Genomic DNA, 26,586 nt, shown 5'->3' with positions numbered 1-26,586 from the left:
GTGAAGCAACATTTAACCAATCATCCCATCAATTATATTATTGCATCTAAGGCGAATAGATAAATAAATAACATATTACAGTAAACTCTCGAATAGCTTTGAACACTACAATTTGATGTATCATAGGTTCCTATTCTTACCTAGGGAAAATCAATAACTTTGAAGAAAGCCTATTCCACTGAGATTTGCTTCTACACCGGCAATTTCACTTTTTGACTTGTAAAAAAGCTTTTCCCATCAGTCAATTTATCACGACATGAAAGACAGACACCGATATAGCCCATTGTCGCTGTTTTATAAAAAATGAGGACTGTCATCGAACTAAATAATCTACTCGTTAGTTCCAAAGAAAATAAGTCTAAATAAAAAAAATTATATCCAATATATTGTAGTTGTAAAAACCTTCGTCGATGTGGATACACCTGTTAAAAGCATTAGCTTCTATTTTCATTCTGGATATTAAAAAATGTTCTCTAAGTTATACCTTGAATCTATTGACCTTGAACTATTGCCTTAACTATTTAAAAAAAATTTCTAAGAAACAGTAGTCCACCTATAACTAAACCATCTTTGTTCTTTGCCCGAAAAATACTCTTAGAACTACTTACTAGTAGAAACAAATATTCGAAGGAAACACCTGCAGCGATTTATGCAAATAATCTTGTTAGCTAAACAAATGAAAGCAAGAGACCTTAACGTTACGTTTTATAACGGTAACTCAAGGCTTGTGGTACTTGTGCACTACAAGTGTTTGTATTTATAGTTCTACAACAATATTGGATTATCTTACATATGTAAACATTTATATAACATATATTATATACATATGATGGTGTGTGAAATTGAATACGACATTCTTTGGCTTTTGGCAAAAATTCATTTCACAAATATTTATTTCACTTAGCCACGCAATAACAATCCATTTTCGGTTAGAAGTAGCGGCACTTGAGTAAAGTGTCATAGAAAAAACAATACGCACTCAAGAGCGCATTCAAGGCGGTGCTACAGGAATGCTAAAACCGTCATTTAATAAGCCTTTGATGAATGTCACTAAAAAGAAGTGGATTTTGTTTATTACACGGGTAGTTTATTTAACTACTTATTCATCTATACAAGTGTATATGTGAATGTGTTTATTAGTATATTCAATGAAAATATATTCTCAACAAACATCACTACTGGAAAATCCACTTCGTCTTTGCTAATACATTTGTCAACATTACTAGCTATATGCTACATTCCACGAACCAATTTACCGAAAGAAATTTATACTATAACTGTGTTTTTTGAAGGTTAGGTCTGACTACAAAACTTTCTCATACATCAGATTTTCTCTACAAACGGGACGAAACGGAAAACATATTATTAAAATTGCTTACATGATCTCCCGTGCATCGTGAGCTGCTTGGTATGATTCGTCATCGTTTTTTACCATTACAATTACGTATTACTGACAAAATTTCCAGCTATTAAACTATTAAAATTCAACTATTTTCAAAAATTCTTACATTATATTTAAGATATTGTCTAGCGTTTAAGAACTGGCACGAATTTGGTGAAATTTCCCTTGTAGCTTGTTCTGAAGTAGATTAGTAGACTAGTTCACGCTTTCATCCCTGTAGGAATTCTTTATGAAACTGTGATTTTGTGGAAAAAATAGCAACAATAAATGTATGCGCCTTCTGGTCTGTGAAAATATATGTTTGTACATAGACACTAGTTGTTTAAGGACTGGAGTAGAGTGCCCTTGACTATAATATAATTATGATTAAAACATTTGATGTTAGTCTTAATGCGAGTAATTCATACTGTGCCATAATAAACAGCTATACAATAGAAATATTATGAACTTACTACTTAAAAATTAAACTTATCGGCGTTTTTTATAATGACATTTCTCTTCAATATATATATTTATTTATGCTCTCTAAATCTGAATAAGAGTTTGTTCCCAGTAGAACGAATTACTTTGTCTTTTAACCGGGAGTTGTAAAATTCAATAGGACTCTACAGTTAGGCTAATCTTGAGATCAAGCTTCTCTTCGTAGGACGAAGGTTATCATGTTACTTTGCAATAAAATCTCCCACTCTTTGTCAGTTATAACAACTATAGCAAACATTGAGTCATCAGACTTGTAGGTTCAGGTTATTTTTATGAAATTCCTTACTCCAATGCGAATTAGTACTTAACCATTAATTGCAAAGCTCTACGTAGTAAACAATATAAGCAGATTTTCATTTTCGACCTCAGCTTTATCTATTGAGTGAACAACTTTTCAATCAATTATACACCGATCATGAGTACTGAGTTGATCCTTCTGCATACTTTTCTTAATTTTTTAAAGAGAAGTAGAGTTCTAGAACTTTCAGCCGCCTCCAAAGAGTTGCGGAGCTTTATGAGAGGTTGACTCATATCAAAAATATCGATGACGATCCTTTGAGCAACCTTTTTTATGATTCTTAAATTTTATCCCCACCAGAATTTGAACCTACGACCCATCATATAAAAATCTTACACCCAACCAACCACTTTTTCTAACGTATTTAAACTATTGTAACAAGTATTATTTAATAGAAATTACCCACACTGAACATTTCCTCTAACCCGTAAGCTTTCCTCTTTTGCAAACTTTGCATCTTTCCAACCACATCTTTGCAAATTAAATTATTTCCATGTTCCTTGCCTTATTATATCGCTTAAAATTCTATTTGATATACTCACTTAATATTTGCTGCCTCACTTCTGTTATTTATCCACGTGCTTTTTGGTTTGTTAAAACTTTTGGCCAACATTTAAAACTTTGTAATGCCAGAACTTCACGACAAAAGCCATTTAAATTGCATGCCACTACGAGTCGTTACGCTTTTACGACAACAATATACAGGCTGGTACAATATACGCACATATGTATTGAATATAATTTTTTCATGCGTTGTTTTACATTTCTGCATTGTAAACTATTTTCATTTCGTGGACTCTGACCATTTAGAGTATTTAGCAAATAACATTGCACCTTAACAAAAAAGTTGCTCATACGACATGGCGGACTGCAGGAGACATTGTATGTATTATAATATGTAATAATATTAGCAATACTCTTGTAACAATGGCGATTAAGCGACAATCTAATAAATTAGCGTATAATTTTTGTAGCTTTAGAAACTTTTTCAAATTTTCATAAATATTTTTTTAACAAAAATTGCATCCTACAGCGTTCTTAAACAGGCTAAAACGAGCTTACAACAATAAAGAGTCAATAAAATAGATATTGGTTCATATTATCTGGATACATATTTCCAGGAAAAAAAGATACCGATCAGAAAGTTGTCATTTTATTAAATTAACTTTAAATCCTAATGCACACATAAATGCTTTACACTTTAGGCTCTTCTTCAAGATAATATATTTTTATCTATCCATTGTCATATAGCTGGTCCATAAATTATTAAATTGTTCGTTTATAATTCGAATAAAGTTGAATTATCCCCTAGAGCACTCCTATCATATATCGTTTTGAGAGTAGTGTGGATTATAGAGGAGTGTGGGCTTATTTCCACAAGGAGTCCTCCTATATATAACATAGTTTTCAAAATAAAGTATTATTTCAAATAGAGTCTAGAGTAGTACCAGGGTAGCATATGGAGTATAGTAGACACCCGTTTACGAAAATGTCTTTTATATATAGTTTTGAGAGTAAAGTACAATATATGTAGAACAGAATATAACCTAGTAATAATATATAATCTAAGGTGGGCTATAGCGTATAGAGTAAAGTATACTCATTTTCATCGAAACTCCTTTCATAAAAAGTTTGAGTTTTGAGTTAAATATAGGGTACGGTGTTTAGGGTATAACACAGAGTAGTCAGGTGTAACCGAGCCGCAGAAGAATATTCCTATAAGTGACATAAACATAAATATATGGATGCGCTGGTTGTTTGTTCCTATTAGTATGGCATAAAGTAGAGTAGAGAATAGAGCAGGGAAAAAAACAGTATAGAGTACTACCTTACCTTAAGTTCTCCTCAACTCTACCCAAGTTAGCAGGGTATTATTTTCAGATAAGTTTGAATATCGTCCTACAAATCTTCCCTAAAGCAAACCCATCGACAAAATCAAATTCAGATATTTGAAACTTATAACTACTTTTATTGTAATACCAATTGGCTACACTTATTAATCTACATTTTGCTGACTAGCCATATATTTAATTAGCTCCACTCGCTTGCGGGAATATTCAAACATGGCATAGGGGGCTCAGGTGTGTGCATTTGGCGTATGTTATGTCAAGCATATTCGATATAACAAATTGATTATATTCGGTACACAATTATGCTTCGTTGGTTGGAGTTTCCAAAAGTAATTAAATATTATTCCACTGCGATTTACCGTAAACACAAAATGCGTAGTCATGTATTTAAATGCTAAGCACGTGATTTGGTGCCGATACTTTGGTCTGCATAACTTCTATATGTATATAGGTACATACACTAGCGTAAATTTGGATGAAAATACTTATGGGGACAAAGCTGGTTATATAGAAATGATTATGGCTGCTATTAAGTGTGTATATGTGGGTAATTTACCACGTGCGTGAAACTAGATTATATTTAATTAGTATTTTTCCAGTCATTATACATCAGGTTTGGAAAAAAATTAACTAAATATTAATTATGATATCACAAAAAGACAAAAGAGAGAAAGAGAGTTGAGTTATTTCACTTATTAGAATATTAAGTAAGGTTAGGTTAAAGTGATTCATATGGTAATGTTTTTTCAGAAATATATAATATTAGCTATATATAGCAATAACCAAATACAGACCCTGTAGGTTATTATAAATTCCGAGCAAAGCTAAAGATAGACGAACCCGGATTTGTAAACCTAAATTTAATAAATATTGGTTAGCTGTCGTACATATCTCCTGAACAGTGATCGTATTACCTAAAGTACACAAATTATGGGTAACGCCTCGTTCATAAGGGTTGTACGATAACATAAGTCTCAATTTCGCTCTCAAGAGTAAACAAGATAACCTTGAATTTCCTTGCGAAAATCCTCGCTTCCTTTCCGGAAAACACCGCTTCAAATTTATTGTACGCTATTCCCAATTCCCAATAAATTTGAGAATGAAATAGTTCAACCAAGAACAGCATCAACAGCCTATATCACAACTCTTTATATCCAACATCCTTCTTTAGAAAAATAAGTATATATAATTATATATATAGGTATTTAAGTAGATATCATTCTTAGGTATTTTAGAGAAATCTCGATATCGAACAATTTTTCAGCAAGAAGCTTTCCATAATGTAAAGTTTTAGCCGTATATAATATGTGTTTTTGTATTACACATGTATGCAGATTATGGTATATCTTACTGCTGCTGTCATTACCTTTTTCAATAGTTTCGGGCCTGGATCGTTATTAAAAGCTTCTTTCTTCCAATAGAATACTTATACGCAGAAATCCTTGTCAATGTTGAAAACTTGAAATTCCGTGAGAGACGAAAACTATTTTTATGAACTGGAACAAAATACCGAAAATAACTCTAAGATCCCCAAAAATTTTCGGGATTTCGAAAGTATAATGCGTAAATCTCGAAATAACAAATTTCGTATGTCGATTTCATACTCTTGAAATACTGGGAGAGCCCTAAACTATGTTTATGAATTAAAACAAAATCCAAAAAAAAAATCTAATATTCCGCAATTTTTCGGGATCCTGAAAGTGTAATCTAAGAATCCCGAAATAACATAATTCATGAGTCGGTTTCATACGCTTGAAATTTTCAGAGAGATCTAAAATTTATTTATGAACTTTGTCAAAATCCAGAAACAAATCTAGTACCCCGAAAGTATAATATGTAAATCCTGAAATAACATAATTCATAAGGCGGTTTCATACACCTGACATTTTCAGAGAGACCTAAAATTTATTTATGAACTTAACCAAAATGCAAAAAGAAATTTAAGAAGAAGCAAATCCCGAAATATTTAACATATATAATTTGTAAGTCAGTTTCATATTAAAAAACCAAAAAATTTTGGGGTCCCGAAAAGATATAGTGCAAATCCCGATATACTATAATTCATAAGTCGATTGAAATTTGCAAATTCAAAAACTTTCAACACATACATTCACTTACGAAAAAGCTTGCAATTTAATAACAGCTATATTTACGATATATCCAAGTCAGCAACCAAGCTTTTGAGTTTAGGTATGGAACTTTGCTTTGTAGTCTCAGAGAACGTAAATGAATAATATATGAATATTCATTTACGTTCTCTGGTATTAAGCAAAGTGAGCTTGCCGCTAGATGGAAGCTTTGTAGCTGAGTGGAAATTTTGTGACATGAAGATAGCGGCATAAAATACACAAATGGGCAATTCCAGGGTAAGAGGTGTACTTGTCAAATATTTTTATTTTATCATTAAAAATTATTTGAAAAAATTTTAAATCATTAGTTTATAAAATTAATTTCTGAACATCGGCTTTCAAAAAATATTACGATACATTTGCTTGAACGGTGGAAAATTTTCAACTCTATTATTAAATTATAAATTACAACAAAATAAATGTTTAACTAAAAATTAAATGGCAGTACTTCTATAAATATAATTAATAATATATTCGAAGAAAGCTTTTACAAGGGAAGCTAACTGTTTTAGCTTAATGAAAGCTTTTGAATGAAGGTGTGAATAATTTTCGAATTTTCTTTTACTAAGTTATACATTACAAAAAATGTTATTTTTCGAACTAAAAAAGAAGGATAACCAAATGGCAGCACTTTTATAAATATAATTAGTAATATTTAATAATAATAATTTCAATTAAAAACTAATTGAAAGTTCAAAGAATGCTTACACGAGGGAAGCAAACCACTTGAGCTTAATGAAAGCTTTCGAGAAGCATGAATTGATTGATTAAAAAGAAGTTGAATTTATTTGAAATTATTTTAAATATTAAATTAAGCCTATTCAGCCCAAAAACTCGATGCTCAGTCAATATAATTCGAAAAAGTCAATCAAAATATCTGCATTAATTTTCAAATATTAATAAATTTTTATTTTACTTATCCAATCAGCTCTCCGTGGATTCAGTTCATTTATATGCGAATTTAAATACAGTATTTAATAAATTACATTTTCAATAACTTAATAAATATGATAGCTTAAGTTAGTATGTAGTATGTGTAGGTTATAATGCAAATTTCAATATTAATTTTTGAAAAAAACATTTTGAGTTATGATTTTTTAAATGCTTTTAATAAATTGCCTATATTTTCCCAATTAAATTGTCCCTTTCTATAATTTTATTGCACCGTTCATTAATTGCTTATGACGTCATCACGTTACGATACCTAATCCTCAATATCTTACAATACACTTAACGGTATATGTATGCTATAAATTTTTCACGCGCCATTATTTACAACATTTATTTAATAATAATATTTTCATACAACAACTTATTGGTTAGAAAAGTCTCGGAAAAATACAATGTTTTTTTTTATAATTTAATAATATTAATATAAATAATAATTTACAAGTTCTTACACACACATTTTTTAAGTTTAGGTATTTTGTAAATAAGTTCAAAATTTTTATTTGTAAATTGAAATATGATATTTGTTTAATATTTTTATTTGTTTGGTATATTTTTAATATATGGACGCATTATATTTTATATTTATATATTTTTTATGAATCATCGAAAAAGTTAGTCAGTGAAATTTATAAAGGCAAATGAATGTATTGTGCTAAGAATTTAATATGCGCTCGACTCCCTTACTATCCACTCTCTCTCTCTTGTATTTTTACTGAATATTTTTAATATATAAACTACAGTGTCAAAGTTTAACGGTATTCATGCGAGTATCAGCTTGTGCTTATTCTTTTTTAAAGTACTCAAAAATTGCAATTTTGTTCTACTTGTATGTTCTCGTGATTTTTTTTTTATTTTGCGTGGGTGTCAGCAAGTATTTAACCTGATTTTCTAATGCATAAGAAGTTTGCAATATGTAGCGGTGTAAATTCGGTTATTTTCTTAATTTATTTTTTTTTTTAAATATGTTGAATGATTTCTTGGACAGTTTTGCAAAGCTCGCTATTAATTTCAGAGGCTTTTTTCGCAAACATATCTACTATGGCTTAAGATTCAGAACTTGAAGATTTTTGTTTTTGCTTTTGAATTTATATATTTTGGTTTTTTGTAGTCTCTGCTTGTGAGATGGCTTCTATGAAAATCGGCTGAGATAAAAATTTTTATAACCAACATTTCAAAAATGAAAAACTAAATATAATTTGTTTTTGAAAAAATTTTTAAAAATCTGAAAATTATTTTTTTTACTTTAACACAAAAAATAATAATCAGATTTTCCTAAAATTTTTTTCAAAAAAAAATTTTCAATAATATCTTTTTCAAAACTGAATACAAGTTATCAACAATAAGATATTTAATAAATGTATAATTTTTTGTTTATAACAGCAAACTTTTTCTCAGAAGACTTTATTTATATTGCCGATTTTTACAATAATAAAGCAATATTAAATTGTTTAAATAAAAAATATTAATTCTATTTAAATATTATTATTTTATTTTTAAATATTCATTAAAAAACGTTTTTTTTTACATTTTAGGAAAATATAAAAAACTAATATTTTTTTAAAAAAAGAAAATCAAAAATGCAATATATAACTAAAATCGAAAACATAATCAATTCTCGATCTCGTATTTTTATTGTTCTTTAAAAATAAATATTTAAAAATAAATTGAAATGCAAAATTTATATGTTTTCAAAAAATACTTTTTAAAGAAAAAAATTAAATAAAACATATTATTAAAAAAAAAAATTTCAAAAATATTTTTTCAAAAAAAAAAAAATTATAACAAAATTTTTTTTTACAAACAGAATTTAAAAACTATTTTAAAAAAATACATGCAATACTTAAAACTTTCAATATATTTTTTTTTGAAGAAAAATATTTTATTAAAATATTGTTAACTAAAAAATTTACAAAAAGAATATTTTTTTAAGAAACAAAATTATAAAATATTAACAAACTTTTTTTTAACAAAAAGAATTAAAAGAGTATTTCTCAGAAAAACAAATTTCTAATTAATATTTATTGGTAAAAAGATAAATAAATGATTTCAGATAACATTTTTTCTAGTTTTCAATTGAACGAAAATGTTACAATTTGAAAATTACATTCTAGACAAACAGATAACAAATATTTTAGAAAGTGGAAATCAAATACTGCAAGAGAAGATAAGAATAATATTTTGAAAAGGAAAATTTTCAATAATTTTGCAATTTGCAACCCTGTTCGCCGAAAAATGTTGGCAAAAAGATATTTCAGAAAAATTTTTTTTTTAATTTAATTGTTTTAATTATATAAATTATACATATAAATAAAATTTTTCACAATTTAAAAGATGTTGTTATTTATTAAAAAGTAAAATAAAAGTATTTAAGTTTCAAAAATATTTTTTTCAGAATATTTTTTCCTTATTAAAAAAAATAAAATTTTTAAATAATTTTTCTTATTGAAATAATGCCTGAAAAAGTAAACAAATAAAAATATTGCACCAAAAAATATTGTACAAATAAAAATATGGTACCAAATATACACACATATGTATGCATGTATATACTATTATCAGAAATATTTTATAAACAATAAAATTATTTCTTTTTGACAAAGAATTTTCTATTTCACCAAAAATTATATTTACGTATATTTAAGAAATATCTCAATTTTTACAGGAATAGCGGAGAATAATATTTAGAACAAGAAATTAATCACTACTTTTGCTATTTGCAACCCTGTACGCCGAAAAATTATATTGAAAAAATTTATTTGATAAAAAATATTTCAAAACAAAACCTTTTTTATTTAAAATTTTTTATTTAAATTTTTTATGTTTTATTTTTTAATTGTATAATTAAATTTAATTTTCTACAATTTAAAATTATTTGAAAAAAAATTAAAATTTTTTAACAATTTTTCTTATTGAAAATAAAGCTTAAAAATAAACAACTAAAAATATTTTACCAAATATATATGTTATTGTCATAAACATATTTACATAAATAATTTTATTATTATATAATATAATTCATAAAAAGTGCCAATAATTTAAATAAAACAAAAAAGCTCACTTTTGAGAATGAAGTACAATATGCATATATGTAATTATAGATTTTAATATACAAAAAACCTGAATTCTAAATTTTACATCATTTTTTTTTTTTTGAGAGCCATCTCACCGCACAGTATTCAACAATTTCTTGGACATAATTTTTCAACTCAGCGTTTTGGACGTAAAAACAACCCACCCTTGCTTTGGCTATTCAATTCTATTTTCGAGTTTAGTTTTTCAAATACTTCTCCGCACGCCTACAGACGCTCGTGTCCACAATTGTATAGCGAAACTAACTAAATATGCTTATATATGGTAAGCGGCTTTACCCCAAATACCATTTTCACCCAACTTTAACAACTTAAAGCTGCCACTTGTCTTAACCACACACAATAACGGTATTTATGTAGCTGTAGCAGCACGCGCGCGCACCAAGCGCAAACGATCCTGCAGATAATCATAGATCGACGAATATTTCTGCTGTCGCGCCACCTGCAAGGCGGTGAGACCCTCCTGGTTTTTCTGCAGTATATCGCTGCCCGCAGCGATCAGTTGCTTGCAAACCGTTAAATGGCCGAACATAGCTGCCGCATGCAATGCTGTTTCGCCGTTCTGAAAAAACTTAATTGTTGAAAAATACTTTTTCATTACTAAAAGTGATCGTCACCTACCGGTAGTAGGCCCAAGTTAGGTCTGTGTTTCAAGAGTTCAGTCACAACCGCCGCGTGTCCCTTATGCGCCGCCTTGAAGAGTGGCGTCGCACCATCACAGCGCACGGCATCCACAAAAGCGCCATTTTGCAACAACACTTTACATATGTGATCGTGTCCCATTTGTGCGGCGATCCAAAGTGGTGTGGCACCATCTATGCGCTTCATATCGGGGTTGGCGCCCGCCGTGATGAGCAGTGATAACACTGTGCGATGACCGTTTTGTGCAGCTATAAAAACGGGTGTGGCGCGATCCTGTGTTTTGGTGGAAAAGAAGACAAGAATGTTAAGCTCAGCATATAACATACAAGTAGGTGCTTTTGACCCCTTTGTTATAGGTTTCATAAATGAATTTAATCAAGAGATTTGAGAATACCGGAAAAAATTGTTTTTTTTTGTTTTAAAAACTAAACCGCAGAAATGCTAACGTGCTGTAACTAACTAAGTTCAGTTCAATTAGCAACGTAACTTAACTTAATTAACCATAAAGTAACATAACGCGTTAAAGTTTTACTTAATCGGAAATTAATTTGGTATATCAGCCTGATCAAGCAAGCAAAATTCAAATTAAACTTAACATAACAAACCTTAACTTGACGTAACTTAACATAAAAATCCCTAACTTAACGTAAGTTAACTTTACTTAACTAAACTGTTCTTAACTTAACATAACTTTACTTAACTTAACTTAACTTAACTTGAATTAAATTAACTTAACCTTAACTTAATTGGCTTATTTCACCTTTAGCAAGTAAGCATAGTTATATTTTTTAAACTTAACATCTAACTTTACTTAACTTAACTTAACGAACTTAGCATTTGCTTAATTTTTTTACTTCACCTTCATACACGCGTTCACATTGGCGCCACAGTCCAGCAACTCACGAACCAATTTCACATAACCACCTTGAGCAGCGACAAATAGCGGGGTACCGCCATCCTAAAAGAAAATGTAATATTAAAATCATATTAGACTTACATACATATATATAATTTTTAAATTTAGACCAGGCAATAAAAGCAATAAAAATCTAAATAGTATAAAGCCCTTTTGAATACTTTACATAAGTTTTGAGATTATGTAAAGAAGTATTAACACGAAAGTTGTAGACCTTTTTACCTACAACTTTTTTCTGTAACATTTTTCCATAGGACTCGTAGTCCTACAAATTGAGATAAACTGTTTTTAAGCCTTAAAAAATTAACCACGCTCCTTCCCTTCCTCTTTCCAAATTCAGTGCGCCCGAAATTTTTTTTTCCCTTCGTTTTTGAAACTTTACCTTTTTTCGAAAGGGGTTTCATTCTACTGTGATTTTTTTCACTTTATACAAATTTTAAAGGCCTAATTTATTTACTTATTTTTTGAAAATTTTAATTTTGATTTGTAAAGCAGTTTTGATAAAAAAAAACTTAAACTTCCCAGATTCCTAAATTTTTTTTTTATTTGTCTATAACTCATTAATATATTATATTTTTTGGAAAAAAAAATGTTAAACTTACCACCGATGGCGTATCCACGCTAGCGCCGGCCTTTATCAATATTTTCACCACATCTAGGTAACCACCCTGTGCTGCGAAAAATAACGGTGTTGTGCCAGTAGCGCGTCGTGAATTCGGATCTGCGCCCTGTTCAAGCAATTCCAGCACACATGGCGTGTGGCCGCCCGCTGCTGAAAGTATGAGAGGTGTGGTGCCATCCTAAAAGCATATTAAAAAGTTATAAAAATATAAAAATCCAGTTTACTCAAGGAAATAATTTAAATTGTTTTTAAAACATGCAAAGGAAAACTAAACCTCAATGTTTTGATTTCCTAATCAATTAAAAATTTTTTTTTTCCAAAAACTCCACCACAATTTATCTCAGCTGTGGTTACAGCACTTTCATGTTTTTCCGCATCGAATTTCACCAATTACGCACTCAGTGCATTTATGCAACGCTACCGCAAAATAATGAAATGCATATGAAATTGAAATTTAATCGGTTTCGCCAAATGAAATTGAAAGAATATGAAAAACTCGTTTTAATGTTCGCAAAATTATTAAGCGCCGCGCCACGAAGGCGTTCGTTTCGCCATATCGAATGCACGCAACTGATTTCATTAAACCACAACAAACAAATAAAAATTAGGAAAATCACTGATAAGGAAAAAATTGCTACTGTTTGTCTGATGGGTATGGGTAACTAGGCACCTGATGTTTACAGCGTTGTGTGGGCTGATAGAATAACGGCAAAAATGCAATAAAAAATGTGAATGAGAGGGTGATACCATAAGGGGATGCCTAAGTTATATAGAGATTTATTATGAATGATTGGAGACGTTCAAGAATAATAAGTACAAATCACCAAACGAAATAGTCACATCCCGGTTTAAGCAAATGACAGTAATATGGAAATATTTCAGCATTGAAATAATTCAGAAAATTTTAATTACCTTAATTTAATTATATTTATAACCTTTTCAAATAAAAAATATAGATTCCGAAGAATATTATTGTATATATACATATGTAATATGTAAATTTCGAGGATTAGGAATTGTTTCGAACTGATCGTTATATATTAAGTTATGAAATGCCGTCAGAACCTAATAATCTGGCGAAAAATATCATACAGGGCTTCAAATAATAATAGCAACAAATTAAATTCTAGACAACTGCATGCTGTCTTGCTTTATCGAATATAACTGAAAACTCGAAAAAAAGAACAACTAGATCTCATACCAAATCCTAAAGATATGAAATTTAATTTTGAAATATTTCTCTAATTTGAATCTTGAATTAAGGTTTTGATGTGATGACATACGATTTTGAACTGAACTTTAGCTAAAGAATAAATGTTTAAGCTACTGCTAGATTTTTAAAGTACAGCTAAGACTTAGAAGTATATGTCGAGAAACATTAATCTTGAACCACTCTTAGCGAACCAGTAGTACTTAAATAAACTTAAAGCATTACAATACTTAGAAACCGAAACTAAGTTAGGATAAATGGTCGATCCTAAGAGGCATCTCCCTTAGACAGCTTTTAACGCCGGTGAGTTGTGGTGCCAAGACTCCTATAAAAATAATCATAAAGACCCTCATAAATTGCCGAAGCTCTTTGAGCCGAACACAAATTTGTTGAGTCGTCTAATGTCAGTTTCGTCTATGTTTCCTGTTTCGCCGCGAGTATGACTGCCGAGATGTTTAAATTTCAGTCTTGCGAAAGCTAGACAATGGAGGAGAAAGTGCCTGGAAGTTTCCACTTTCTTCCATACATCTTGGGCAATTTACGTATGATTCGATTTTTAGCCTTACAGCATGAATGCCTATTCGATAATATCCAGTAAGAACTCCTACAATTGCGAGGAGATGAACTTTGCTAAGAGAAAGTAGTTCAGTAGATTTCCTACGTTCTATTATAAGCCAGAAAAATCTCGCAGTCGCGTAGAAGCCCTTCATATACCCAGCTTCTCTGAACCTTGAAGCGACCTTCGTAGCAATGCATATGCAGACAATATCTACCGGTGCTATGTTGTAGTCCGCAGTGCCTCGCAGATGCCGATGAGAGCTGCTCTTTGGACACGTTCAAGCTTCTTAGCGAGTGTAGGCTTTTCGAGCGCCCTCCACCTAACGAATACACCATAAAGATTAATATTCTCAGCGAAGGTTAAATCCTCTAGTCACCTATTGGTCTTAATGTTTACTTAATACTCGAAAGACGAGTGAATGCCAATAGAAAATTCAATTTCTCATTTGCACAATGCCTTACCAATCCTAACGATTGATTTATCTACGTTTCCGAGCTTTCTTGGTCCGAAAGAGTCCACAAAAGAAAAGACAAATTTAGCACATTTTTTAGCCAAACATACAACCCACATGATTAGCACATTTGTTTACAAATTTCACGCGCACCAATTAACAATCGACTACGAAATTTCACTAGACGCGTTCGCGCAGTCGCAACTTTGCGCATCGCAAAAACACACACACACGTTCGTGCCGTTGCGCAGCGGCTTTGTGAATTGCATACAAATGAATTTTCGCTTGAGTGCAGTTTTTTGGCATCGCATGAGGCGTTGCGGCATGAAATGAGTGCAGACGTGATTCGATTTGCCCACACCCCGTTCGGTTAGGAATTAATGCGAGCCAAAAGCGTAAACAATGAACACGACCGGCAAACACCCGCAAATGCGAAGTTGCAGACAAACACATACACGTACTAACTACATTCATTCATATATTAATATTAAGTGAATTGAGGTGTTGCCGCCAAAAAAGGCGCTTGCTGCTTGGCATTTGCTTTGTCGGTGAAAATTATTTATTATTTATTTGTGCACCAAAGCGTTGTTAGCCAGGCGGAGTCTAAGAAAAGCGAAAGTGCCGGCAAATGTTGGGCAATTGCCAATAAGCGAAATTATTATTTTAATTAGAAATTAATAAAAAATGAAATTACGCTCCCTTAATATTGTAAAATTATGAGCATATTTTTTTTTCTGAAAGTAAGCATAAATTTAAATAAATGAAGTCAAGCCAATAATAATTTATAAAGTTTAAGAGTAAATTTTAAACTAAATAGAAAATTAAAAATTTGTTGAAAATTTTAAAGTTAAAATAATATATAAATTAAAAAAAAAAACTGATATATATATTTTTTTTTTATTAAAATTAGATGCTTAGATTTTCCTTAAAATATTAAATGAAATTTTTTTAATATATTAGCTCCAATTAATTTAAAAAAAATATTAAATTATTTGAATAAATAAGTAGTTGCCAATAAAAATATTTTAAAGCCAAAATTTAATACAAACTAAATAATTTAATTAGAAATATAATTTTAAATTAAAAAAAGTTATTATTCCTCTATATTAATTTTATAAATTAAATTCATTAAATTCAAATTATAAAGCTTATTATTTAAATTAAAAATATAATTAAAGTTAAAACTAAATTTAAAACCGTAATTGATAAAATTACCTTCGAAAAACACTTAAATTAAAATAAAAATTAAATTAAAATTAAAATTAAAATTAAAATTAAAATTAAAATTAAAACGAAAATTAAAATTAAAACGAAAATTAAAAGTTTAATTTGAATTTAAATTACAATTAAAATTATTATTAAAACTAATATTAAAAATTATATTAAAATTAAAATTAATTAAAATTTAAATTAAAACTAAAACTAAAACTAAATCTAAACAACTAAACAATCAAAATTAGTATTAATAAAAAACTTTAAATTAAAAATTGCGCTGGAATTAAAATTAAAATAAGAATTTGATTTAAAATTAAAATGAAATTAATTTTTAAATTTAATTGAAAATTCAAATTATGATTACTGTATATATATTGATTCTTTTAATTACCAAATTGATAAAATTACATTATTAACATTGCAACTAAAATTTAAATTTTAATTAAAATTAAAAATAAAATTGTTAAAATACTTCAATATTAAAATTTTACCTTCAATTTAAATAAAAATAAAAATCTAATTCAAAAAATAAATTTCAATTTAAAATCAATATTAGAATGAATAAACAATTAAATTTTAGGTGTAAAGATAAACAGCATAATTAAAATGCAAATTAAATAAACATTTAAAATCACTAAATGTAAAATTCAAAAGTATTTTAAAATTCCGTGAAATTAAAAATTTAAACGTAGCTAAAAGTTATACTTAACTGATAAATTAAAGCTCAAATTAGAATCAAGGAAAATTTTTAATTCCAAAATATAATTAAAATTAAAATCAAATACTATTAAAATTTAATTTATTAAAACTAATATAAACTTCCATGAAAGTAAAAATTCAAGCATCAAAATAGATTTTGAAATGAAAAATTCAACTGAAAATGAAATACCATAATTTTTAATTTTTTCTAATTTAAATTAACATAAATACATATTTTATTTAAATTAATTAAAATTAAAATGTAAAAAATATGAAACTCTTATGAAAATAAAAACAAGACATTTTTATAACATTTCGATTTTATTAAAACCTTTGCAAAAAACTATTTCCTCAACACCATCAGATACCCCACTCATCAAAATTGCGATTAATTAGGCCCTAATAAGTTTTTGCATTCTCAATCCAGCAGAACAAAGTTCGTATACAAAATAATATAAAAACACTTCAAAGATTATGGCCTTGACTTGAGCGAAATAACTTACGCGCACAAGTATACAAAGGAACATGGATTCATATTTTCATACTATTTTTAGTACTTCATCCCAAGCACGCACCCTACACTGAAATTTAACTAGCAAAAAGGGGAGATTTATTTTATCAATAGGGATATTCACGAGTGAAATACTTGAATATATGAAATTTATTTGAGTGACATGCCAATCATAAAGACCTGCGTGTCTCTTGATGTGTTCAATATAAAAACACAGCCGTAGAAACGCAGTTTTAGGTCTTGTTATCACTTCCGTTCAAAATATTGGGGAACGTTTTTTGTAAAATTCGTGGTAACCTTATCTTGGCTTCTGCTCTGTATTACTCCAACAATTAACATAATTATTAGCGACAACAATATGTTACGACCACCATTTTAACATATTGATGGATATTTCAGAAAATATATTTATATCTCCCACAATTTCTAAAAGTCGAAATGTACCAGTTTGAAAGGTAGAAATTGTCAGGTATTTTAAAATTGAATTCAACTTGGTTTTTTTGTTATGGTTTAGCTGTTTGTTTCATTTTTACTAGTCTAACCTATAATTACTCATAGGCTGTATTTAAAACTGTTTTTACTAACCTATAAAGCGATAACTAATACAAACGAAACTATCTTCGGCTTATCTTAGCTCCTCAAGATAGAAAGTTATTTATCTCTTTCAATACATTTTGTGTCTCAACTACTACTATCGCCTTACTATTGCTGAGAAAAAAACTTATGAAAATGAAGAGAATTATTAAGGATAGAGTTACCGCTTGGTGCGTCTCTTATTCTTTTCAATCAGCATAAATTCCAAAATGTTGCCAGTCTTCAAAAAATCCCAATATTATTTCTCAAAGAGCGAATTTTGTACTTCATTAACGAATTTTGGGCTTCACAGATTTTCAAACATTTTTATTAAAATATTAATAAAACCATTTGCGCTCCGAGAGGAGAGAAAAATATAACCTCAACTTATGAAACGTAACAATTTTAAGTTTCAACGAATAATTACGAACACGTGAATACCCTGAATAAGTATTTTTATTTTTATCTTCGAAAAGCCAAAGGGTGAGTATACAATAACAATAAAAACAGTAATGTCATTATTTACGCTCTCTCAGCACCAAAAGTAAATGCCACTCAACCAACTATGGATAAACAACAATGCTTCCAAATACATACAAGTATGTATATATATACAGATTAGTATATATGTATATAATAAAACAATCTATATATATACACGCAAACAACGCTACTTACCTCATCTTTACAATCCACATGCACTTTGCCGCTGTCAAGTACGCGCCGCAGGTTGATTTCATCGCCACGTAGTGCTGCCAGATGCAACAGCACATCGGATGGAGTCTCCTTCTGCAATAAAAAATAACAAAAAAATGAATTTAAGCAATAAACAAGAAAAAATTTTACTTCGACTGCATCAAAGCTAATTTCTTATACCTTTAAGATAGTATACTTATAACAAAGATGAAATAGTATATATTAAAGATCTTTATATTGATTTTGATATAGTGGTCCGATCTAAACAACATATTCAGCGATTGTGGCGTTGCTTTGGACAATAATATATGCCAAATTTCGTGAAGATATCTTTTCAAAGAATTTTGATTTTGATCACTCAGTTTTTATGACAGCTATATGCTATAGTAGTCCGATCTAAACAATTAATTTGTATATTGTAGCGTTGTCTTAGACAGTAATCCATACCAATTATCGTGAAGACATCTTATTAAATAAAAATTTTTCCAAACAAAGTGTTTGGTTTGTATGGCAGCTATATTCTATAGTTATCCGATCTGAACAATATATACGAAGATTGTATAGTTGCCTTGGATAATAATATATGCCGAATTTCGTAAAGATGTCTTGTCGGTTAAACAGTTTTCCATACAAAAATTTCATTTTGAACACTCAATTTGTATGACAGCTATATGTTAAAGTGCTCCGCTATCGGCGGTTCCTTGGTGAGAAAAGAACGAATGCCAAATTTCAGATTGAAACTGACGGACTAGTACGCGTATATACCGAAAGACGGACATTTCTAAATCGACTTAGCTCGTTACGCTGATCGTATAAATACTTTTTAGGGTCTCCGACGTTTCCTTCTGGGTGGCAAACATAATTTACCCTATTCACAGTATAGCGGTATAAAAATAATAATGTGAGAAAGAACAGGTGATTATGAGAGCTAAAAAAGGGGGCAATAAAATAAGGTGAGTGCAATTAAGCTTCTTTGCTACTCTCTTCTACATATATATAGGTATATATATATATATATATATATTTGGGCAGTCGAGTCTAAACGATTGCTATAAGTCATATGTGCAACATCGCATACACATAAATATTTGATTAGAAATTATGGGTGAAGGCAGAGTGTAGCATGACCCTTATCGTTGTGCCACATTACACACACAGAAATGTGCAAATGTTGCAACATAAAGTCAATAAGGCCCCACGGAAAACCAAATTGTGCACGAAATTCTACTCATATTACAGAAACAGCAACAGCAATAAAAAGAATATTAAATACAAAAAAGCTGTCAGCCTCATTGACTCCGTTAGTGCCCCAGTAGCTGTATTGCCTTTAAGAAATAAGCTGCCAACTTCAGTCGCGCAGCAAAGGTGATGCAACAGCAACGATGTTTCATATTTCACACAGCTGATTCTTCTGTTTTTTCTTCTTCTTTAATAAAATCTACAAGACTCTTATTGAGCAGCAGAGCGTATGGGTGAGACTGAAGCAGAGGTGGGCAAGCCGGCGGCGTATGCGCCGTTAAATTGCACCTGATGCTGTAATACACTGTATAATGTATGTAGGTGTGTACGTGTGCAGCGGCAACTACCATCAAACTGGTCACACCAAACAACCGACTAAGCGTGACAGCGACACATTGTTGCCATGTCATGCGGCTGCCTGGCATTTGCCACAACGCGCTTGTTACAACACTGTTTGTTGTTGTTTGTATGAAACTGCTGCTATCTGCGCTGTTTCTTACATACATACGTACATATTAATGTATAGGTCATTGTGCATACTTAAAGTTTTATCGCATCTGTCGCACTGGTGGCACCCAAATTTGCAGTCTCACACGCCTGCTCACCAGCAAGCGGAGCTTGTTAAAATCGATGGTGTCAATGGTTGCTTGGGTATGACAGCAGCCGAAATTCTGTTTTATTTCCTATTATTTTAATTTTAACCGAAAGAGATAGGTATAGTGGTACATATGTATGTATAAATGAACAGAATGACGAGATGAGTTGAAATCCGTGTGACCAATATTAATCACAGTTTTTACATAATATTGCCCTAAAAGTCTGATATTGTGAAAACGGGCGAAATCGGATCACAACCATGGCTACTTCCCACACCCTCGAACAGTGTGAAAACCCATTTCCAATGGGTGAAACGGGTAAAAACCGCGCACACTCCCCATATAACGGTTATGTTAAAAACTACAAAAAGTGAGAAACATTGGATTTCTCCCACAAGATGGTAAAAAAGGTATTCATATCCGTTAGCCGGTATCAAAATTGGAGGCGTGGCCTGCTCCACCAAGTTCAAACAAGTTTGGTATTTAACACTATCCTCATAAGAAATCTTTGAAATTGGACCACAATCACAATTTTAAATTCCAAATGAATATATTCGAATGACACTTTGCACAAATAGTGCCTTTATAATATGATAATTGTTCAAGCGCCCAGATACCGAATATGTGGACTACAGTACCTGTGACTGACTTTTTACGGAAAATATAGTTCATTATGTGAGATTGAATTCGGAAAGAGTATTTTCCGAATAATAATGTAATTTCGTGTCAAAAATGCATAAAATCCGTTCAATACTTTCTCTAGATCCCATATAATCAATATGAAGATTTTCAAACTTCCGGTTGACTTTATATCATATGTGTATATAGTAATACCACACGTAGCTCCCGTATTACCAATATAAAGATTTCAAACTTTCTGTTGAGACTTAATATTATATTGTCCAATCTGGGAAGTTACTTAAAAAAGTTATAGAGCAGTTTTTCTGGCAATAATATATTGTAATATTAAAATGGATAAAATTGGGCCAATACTACCTCTAGTACCTGATTCCAATATACCCAATATAACGATTTCAAACTTCCGGTTGGCTTTATACCATATATATTGGTCAATATGTAAGATATATGCTATACAAATTAAGCGAACGTCAAATATTCGATGTATTACAGTTGCGTGCAGAAAATTAGTAAAATTGGTTAACGAATTACCGCAGCTTTAGTATATGGTAGCTATTTGATCATTTTCGTCATTTTAGCAGACTTTATGCCACACATGTCGGTCAGAGTGCGTTTTATCTACATGAAATTGCGTGAAAACATGTTTCCAAATATACTTGAGTATAGTCACAAGTTAACGCAATCAGTCCAGAGCTTTTACTAGTCCAAATACACACGATATAATAATTTTCGACTTTCTAGCTAACTTTAAGCCGTTAATGTGGCTCAATATGGCATATGTGGTATTTCTATGTATTCATAATAATATTGTAGTTTAGCGCTAAACATAAATGAAATCGGCCTAGATCGTTGTCCAAGCTCTTTATACCTAATAAAATGATTTCTCTTTCACTGGTCGTTTTTTTTTCAAAGCATTTTGCAAATTAGCTTTCCCCTCTTTAGTGTTTCACTTTTCAAAGATTTTTGTTGTTGTAACTTGTAATTCAGCCAAATTTGTAAATATTGTCTCAATGTGGCACTTTGCCATTTAAAACTATTTTCGGTGTGGCACTTGGTGGCAAGCAGCTGTCGATGAATTTATCTCAAAGAAGAGCATTTACCTACATAAAATGTCCAATTGCTATCGAGTAGAGATATTTTTAAATTAATTGCAGATATGTAAGTTCGTGTGTAACAAAAGATAGATGAAAATATTTCAAAATTTTAGAAATAATATTCTCAATTTAACTCATTTCAGGTAGATTGCTTTTCGAAGTATCTTGGTGGGGGACGAATTGCAAGACCTTTCGGTTCGAAACATTCTATTTCTAGAGGCTAACAACCTCAGTTTTCCCATATATTATATATATTTTTATAAAAATTGCATTGCTTTTGCACACATCAACCTCAAAGTGTCGGTCTCTGATTTGCATATTTGATTTGCTGTGTTATTTTTCACCCTCCACCTTTAAGTTGAACCCGTATATTTACCGCCTCTCAAACACCTTTGCCACAAGTCACAACGGAAGCAAGCAACAAAAAACAGTAAAATACGAGCACAAAAACAACAGCAAAACAAAGCATATTAGCCACAAGAATGATAAATACGACGGCGCAGTCAGTTTGTCACAGCCACAAGCTGTCGGCCGCCGGAAGTGCAATTTTCGAATATTTTATAGGTTCAAAGAAAATGCAAAGCAAAAAGCAAAACGCCGACGTGTATAGTGTGGGGCAACTGGCATTCATACATACATACTTCATACTAAGTGGTGCGACAAGACTTCGGTTGACTTTTAAACGTCCGAAAGCGTCTTGAGCACTCCACCGCTTTAATGGTTCAATTTGAACTCTTGTTAATGAGGCGAAATAATTTCAAATTACACTAAATTAAATGAGCTGGAATTATGGGCGGCGTGTGAGAGATGCTAAGCAAAAAGTAAAACTTATGAGATATGTATAAAAATAACTATTAGCGAGGAAGTGCAGCAAAAAAGCAAAAGAGAACTCATTAACAGGAGTTACAAAATTATAAAATTTGGAATTACGTAAATATAAAAGTTTAATTCCGTAAAAGTATTACATACGTATAAAATAAATTGTTAGGAAATGAAAAAAATGAAAAACAATATGAAAACAAAAATAAAAATTAAACTAATCAAAATTAAAAAAAAATGGAAAATAAAATATTTAATTTTAATAGTATTCAAAAATATCAATATAAACAATTAATTAAAAAAATCGAAAATACATATTATTTATAATTTAAAAAGTTCTAAAACCTATCAAGTTATGTAAAATAATACAAAAATTATGAAGAAAACTGAAAAATAAAATATATAAAAAATTTAAGTTGTTGATAATTTGTAAAATAAAAAATCTTACTTTTTAAATATTACGAATATCCATAAAATATTTAATTGAACAGTGACAGAATCAGAAGCAATATTTTAAATTACTTTAAAAGTAGTTATTCTTAATTTCCAGATTAAAAATATTAAAAATTAAATAAAATTATGCGAAAAAAATTGTTTTTAACAAATTGCTTAGGATAAAAGTTTAAATGTTAGATTTTGAAAATGTATTCTTTAAAATAAATTAAATTGTGAAAATATCAAATAGAAAAAAACCAAAATATTAGAAAATACATACAAAATTTCGGAAAAAAATTCAAAATTAAAAATTTTTAAATTTAAAAAAAAATTATTTTAATGCAAACTTAAAAATAATTAAAATGTTAAAACAACAAATTTAGAAAATATCAAAAATATTGCGAAATACAAAATATCTGGAAAAACTAAAAAATACACAATTCAAAAGTAATGTTATTAAATTTAAACGAGTTTAACAGCAGTAAATCAATATCGAAATGCTAAAAAATAAAAATTGGTATATAATAATTATTAATAATAATACAAATTGCTTAGAAATATTTTTAAAGGTTAAAGTTTTGAAAAATTTAAGAAAATTAAAATTCAAAATTAGTAAAAATAATTAAATTGTTAAAATATCAAAGATTGGATATATCAAAGCGAAATATAAAAAGCTAAGAAAAAGTTCAAAATCAAGTTAGCAAAAAAAAAATAAAACAAAAATATGTATAACAAAAAATTGCCGTAATAAAAAGCTTAAAATATAATATCTTAAATTCCAATATGTAAAAAGTTAGAAAAAAAATTAACACAACAAAATCTAAAATGTAATAAATACAATTTTTTTTTCAATATTACATTTACATAAAAAAAATAAATTAATTAATGTTAAAACAAACTAAATAATAAAACTACGAAATTATAAAAAAAAAACATAAAAATATTTCAAAAGCTAAAATAAGTAAACTTTTTTAAATTTAATAACTAACTAATTTTAAGTGTGAAAATATTGAGAAGCTGAAGAAAAAATTTTAAGAAATCTAAAAAAATTAAATTTAAACGGAAATTTACAAACCCAATCCAGGTTTAAAAAGTTCAAAATGTCATGTAAACAGTAAAAAAAGAATACTTTTTCAAACAAAAATGTTTAAGTGCAATAATAATAAATAAATTTTGAAAATATCAAATAAAATTAAAACATAAATAAAATAGGTGTTAAAAATTATTTTAAATAAAAAAAAGGTGAATAATTTAAATAATAAAGGAATATAATAGTATAATATATATAGAATATATAGTATAATATTAAAGTATGAATAATTTTTATGCACATTAAAAAGACTACGATAAATAACTAAAAAAAAATAATTTTTTATTGAAATTAAAAGTGTAAAAATACTAAATAACAAAAGTTTAAATGAAAAATTTCAAAAACAAGTTATAAGGTGATTGCATGCAATACAAATAATTTTCTCAAACCACACATGCAATTAACTTAGATATACGAGTATTTACATATTTTTGTTATTTTTTTTACAACTTATGCAAGCAAAATATAAAAGTAATAGCCAAAAATTCTGCAAATGATTTTTGTAAAATTTAATTTTTAGCATTTCATATTTTTTTTTTACTTTCACTGCTTTTAAATCTTTGCTCCTATGACTAAATAGCAGATTGTAATATGTATCTATGAGAAAAAAATGCATCACTTAATTTTCATTAGCTTATGTTACGACTAATGATAGCCGCACTGCCGGTAAGGCAGCCTTAATCATTGAATGATTGATGATATGATGCTTTCATTGATTTGTTGACTAGAAATTGAATGGCTTTCAGATTCTTTGCATAATTGACAGTTAAACTAATTATCAGTGTTTTTAAAAGTTGTTGATTATTATGCTCGAATTGTTGTTGTTAGCTGACAATGCAGGAAATAAAATATTAAACAAAAATAATTGACTGAAAGTTTTGAAGACTTGCGGATCAAAAATCAACTATGTTATATTATTTAACTAAAATATATTTTTTTCATTTAAATTTTTTTAAAAATTAGCTATTTTTCACTTATGCACTTTTTCTGTTCATTCTACAAGTCATGCAAATTATGCAAGCAAATTCTGTTTACCTGCCTTATCACGCATGTACAGCGCTTATCTTCTAATTTAACACGATGTTGCTATAAAATTATTGCTAATAACAGGAAATTTTCTAAATAATTTCACTTTTGCGTAGACAAATTATTCGCGAGCACAGTTTAGCGTTTTTTATTAAACGAATAATTATACTAGGCACGTACAAATTGACGTCACAATGTTTATAGTAAGGGAGCAAAATGATATGGTGAGCCATAAATGCTACTACAAGTAAAATATAATGGTACTTCAATATATGTATCGTTATATAGGGTTGCCAATATAAAAAATTGTTTATGTTATAAGCGAGTTAAGGGACGCACCTAGTGTGATCTTAAAAAAAAAAAAACATTTTTTTATATATTAATAGCATATACCTTTAAAAATAAAATACTAAAATTTTACATCGATATCACAAATAGTTTTTGAGTTACAGTTTTCTAGAGTGCACACATTCAGTTCAATTATTTTATCGCGTCGTTTTCTCAAAACTATACTTCTCAAATTTATTTGTGTGACTACTCGGAGACGAAAAATTCGATCACAATACAATTTTTTTGCATGTTCTGTACGTAGTGCTCCATACAATAATCTAACAATTTTTTGATCTGAGCAAAAGTCGAATTTCGCCAGACCAAATATAACCAAAGTTTTGAGTACATTTTTGATTTTTCGACTCTAGGTCATTGCACGAACAATATCTTTTATTAGAGAATTTTTTTTATGTTTTACCCTAGGTTCTTAGCGCCACTGTTTATTCTTTTGAAGAGGTGAAAAATTGTGTGACAATTCTATTAAAAAATTTTGCAAATACCACTAGTACAATAAAGATTTTTGAAAGAGTTTTCGCTTTATGTCATTTCATTTATTTATAAGTTTTATGGAGTAAATTTTTTTACAAACTTGTCTACTCTGCTTCATTTTAAGAGTCACTTCCTATTACCATATTGTAATAATTCTTTAGTATTAATTTTTTGTTAAATTAAAACACAATTGGCAACCATTTTCTCTCTTTTCAACGCTAAGAAAAAATCATCAGAAATATTTCTCAGAGTAACCCTTTTCCTTTCCAACCGTAAGGATGTTTTACTCACATATTGACACACATATTTTCATAATCATTTTTTATTGAATTTAAAATGTAAACAGCTGGCAACCTTCATCAGAAATATTCTCCATAGTTAAGAACTCTTTTTATTTTATTTTTCATTTTATCATGATGGCAACCTTCATTGAGAATAATTTGCACTAGAAACCTTCTTGAACCTCTTCCATTTCCTGTCCATATTACAGGTTTCTTTCTACGAGTTTTTAGAAACTTATATACTTCCAAATATTC

General features: G+C 29.2%; 1 protein-coding gene and 1 long non-coding RNA gene across 4 annotated transcripts in view; one reads left to right on the top strand and one right to left on the bottom strand.

The window, feature by feature from the left end:
* The window catches only part of LOC118682286 (uncharacterized), a 319,104-nt gene that overhangs the window by 266,005 nt on the left and 26,513 nt on the right, over positions 1-26,586 (top strand). The gene's annotated exons all lie outside the window — the stretch shown is intronic.
* LOC106627141 (ankyrin repeat domain-containing protein 29) overlaps positions 9,098-26,586 on the bottom strand; it is a 35,656-nt gene continuing 18,167 nt past the window's right edge. The window contains exons 3-7 of the mRNA XM_014247148.3: positions 18,276-18,386; positions 12,360-12,557; positions 11,701-11,799; positions 10,821-11,114; positions 9,098-10,761 (exon numbers count right to left, since the gene is read on the bottom strand). Of these exons, the coding sequence (XP_014102623.1) occupies positions 10,552-10,761; positions 10,821-11,114; positions 11,701-11,799; positions 12,360-12,557; positions 18,276-18,386 (912 nt within the window). The 3' untranslated portion in view covers positions 9,098-10,551. The remainder of the gene's footprint in view (positions 10,762-10,820; positions 11,115-11,700; positions 11,800-12,359; positions 12,558-18,275; positions 18,387-26,586) is intronic.

Source organism: Bactrocera oleae, chromosome 3 (genome assembly GCF_042242935.1).
Source record: "Bactrocera oleae isolate idBacOlea1 chromosome 3, idBacOlea1, whole genome shotgun sequence".
Classification (NCBI taxonomy): domain Eukaryota; kingdom Metazoa; phylum Arthropoda; class Insecta; order Diptera; family Tephritidae; genus Bactrocera; species Bactrocera oleae.
This window is presented reverse-complemented; position numbering and strand designations above follow the sequence as displayed.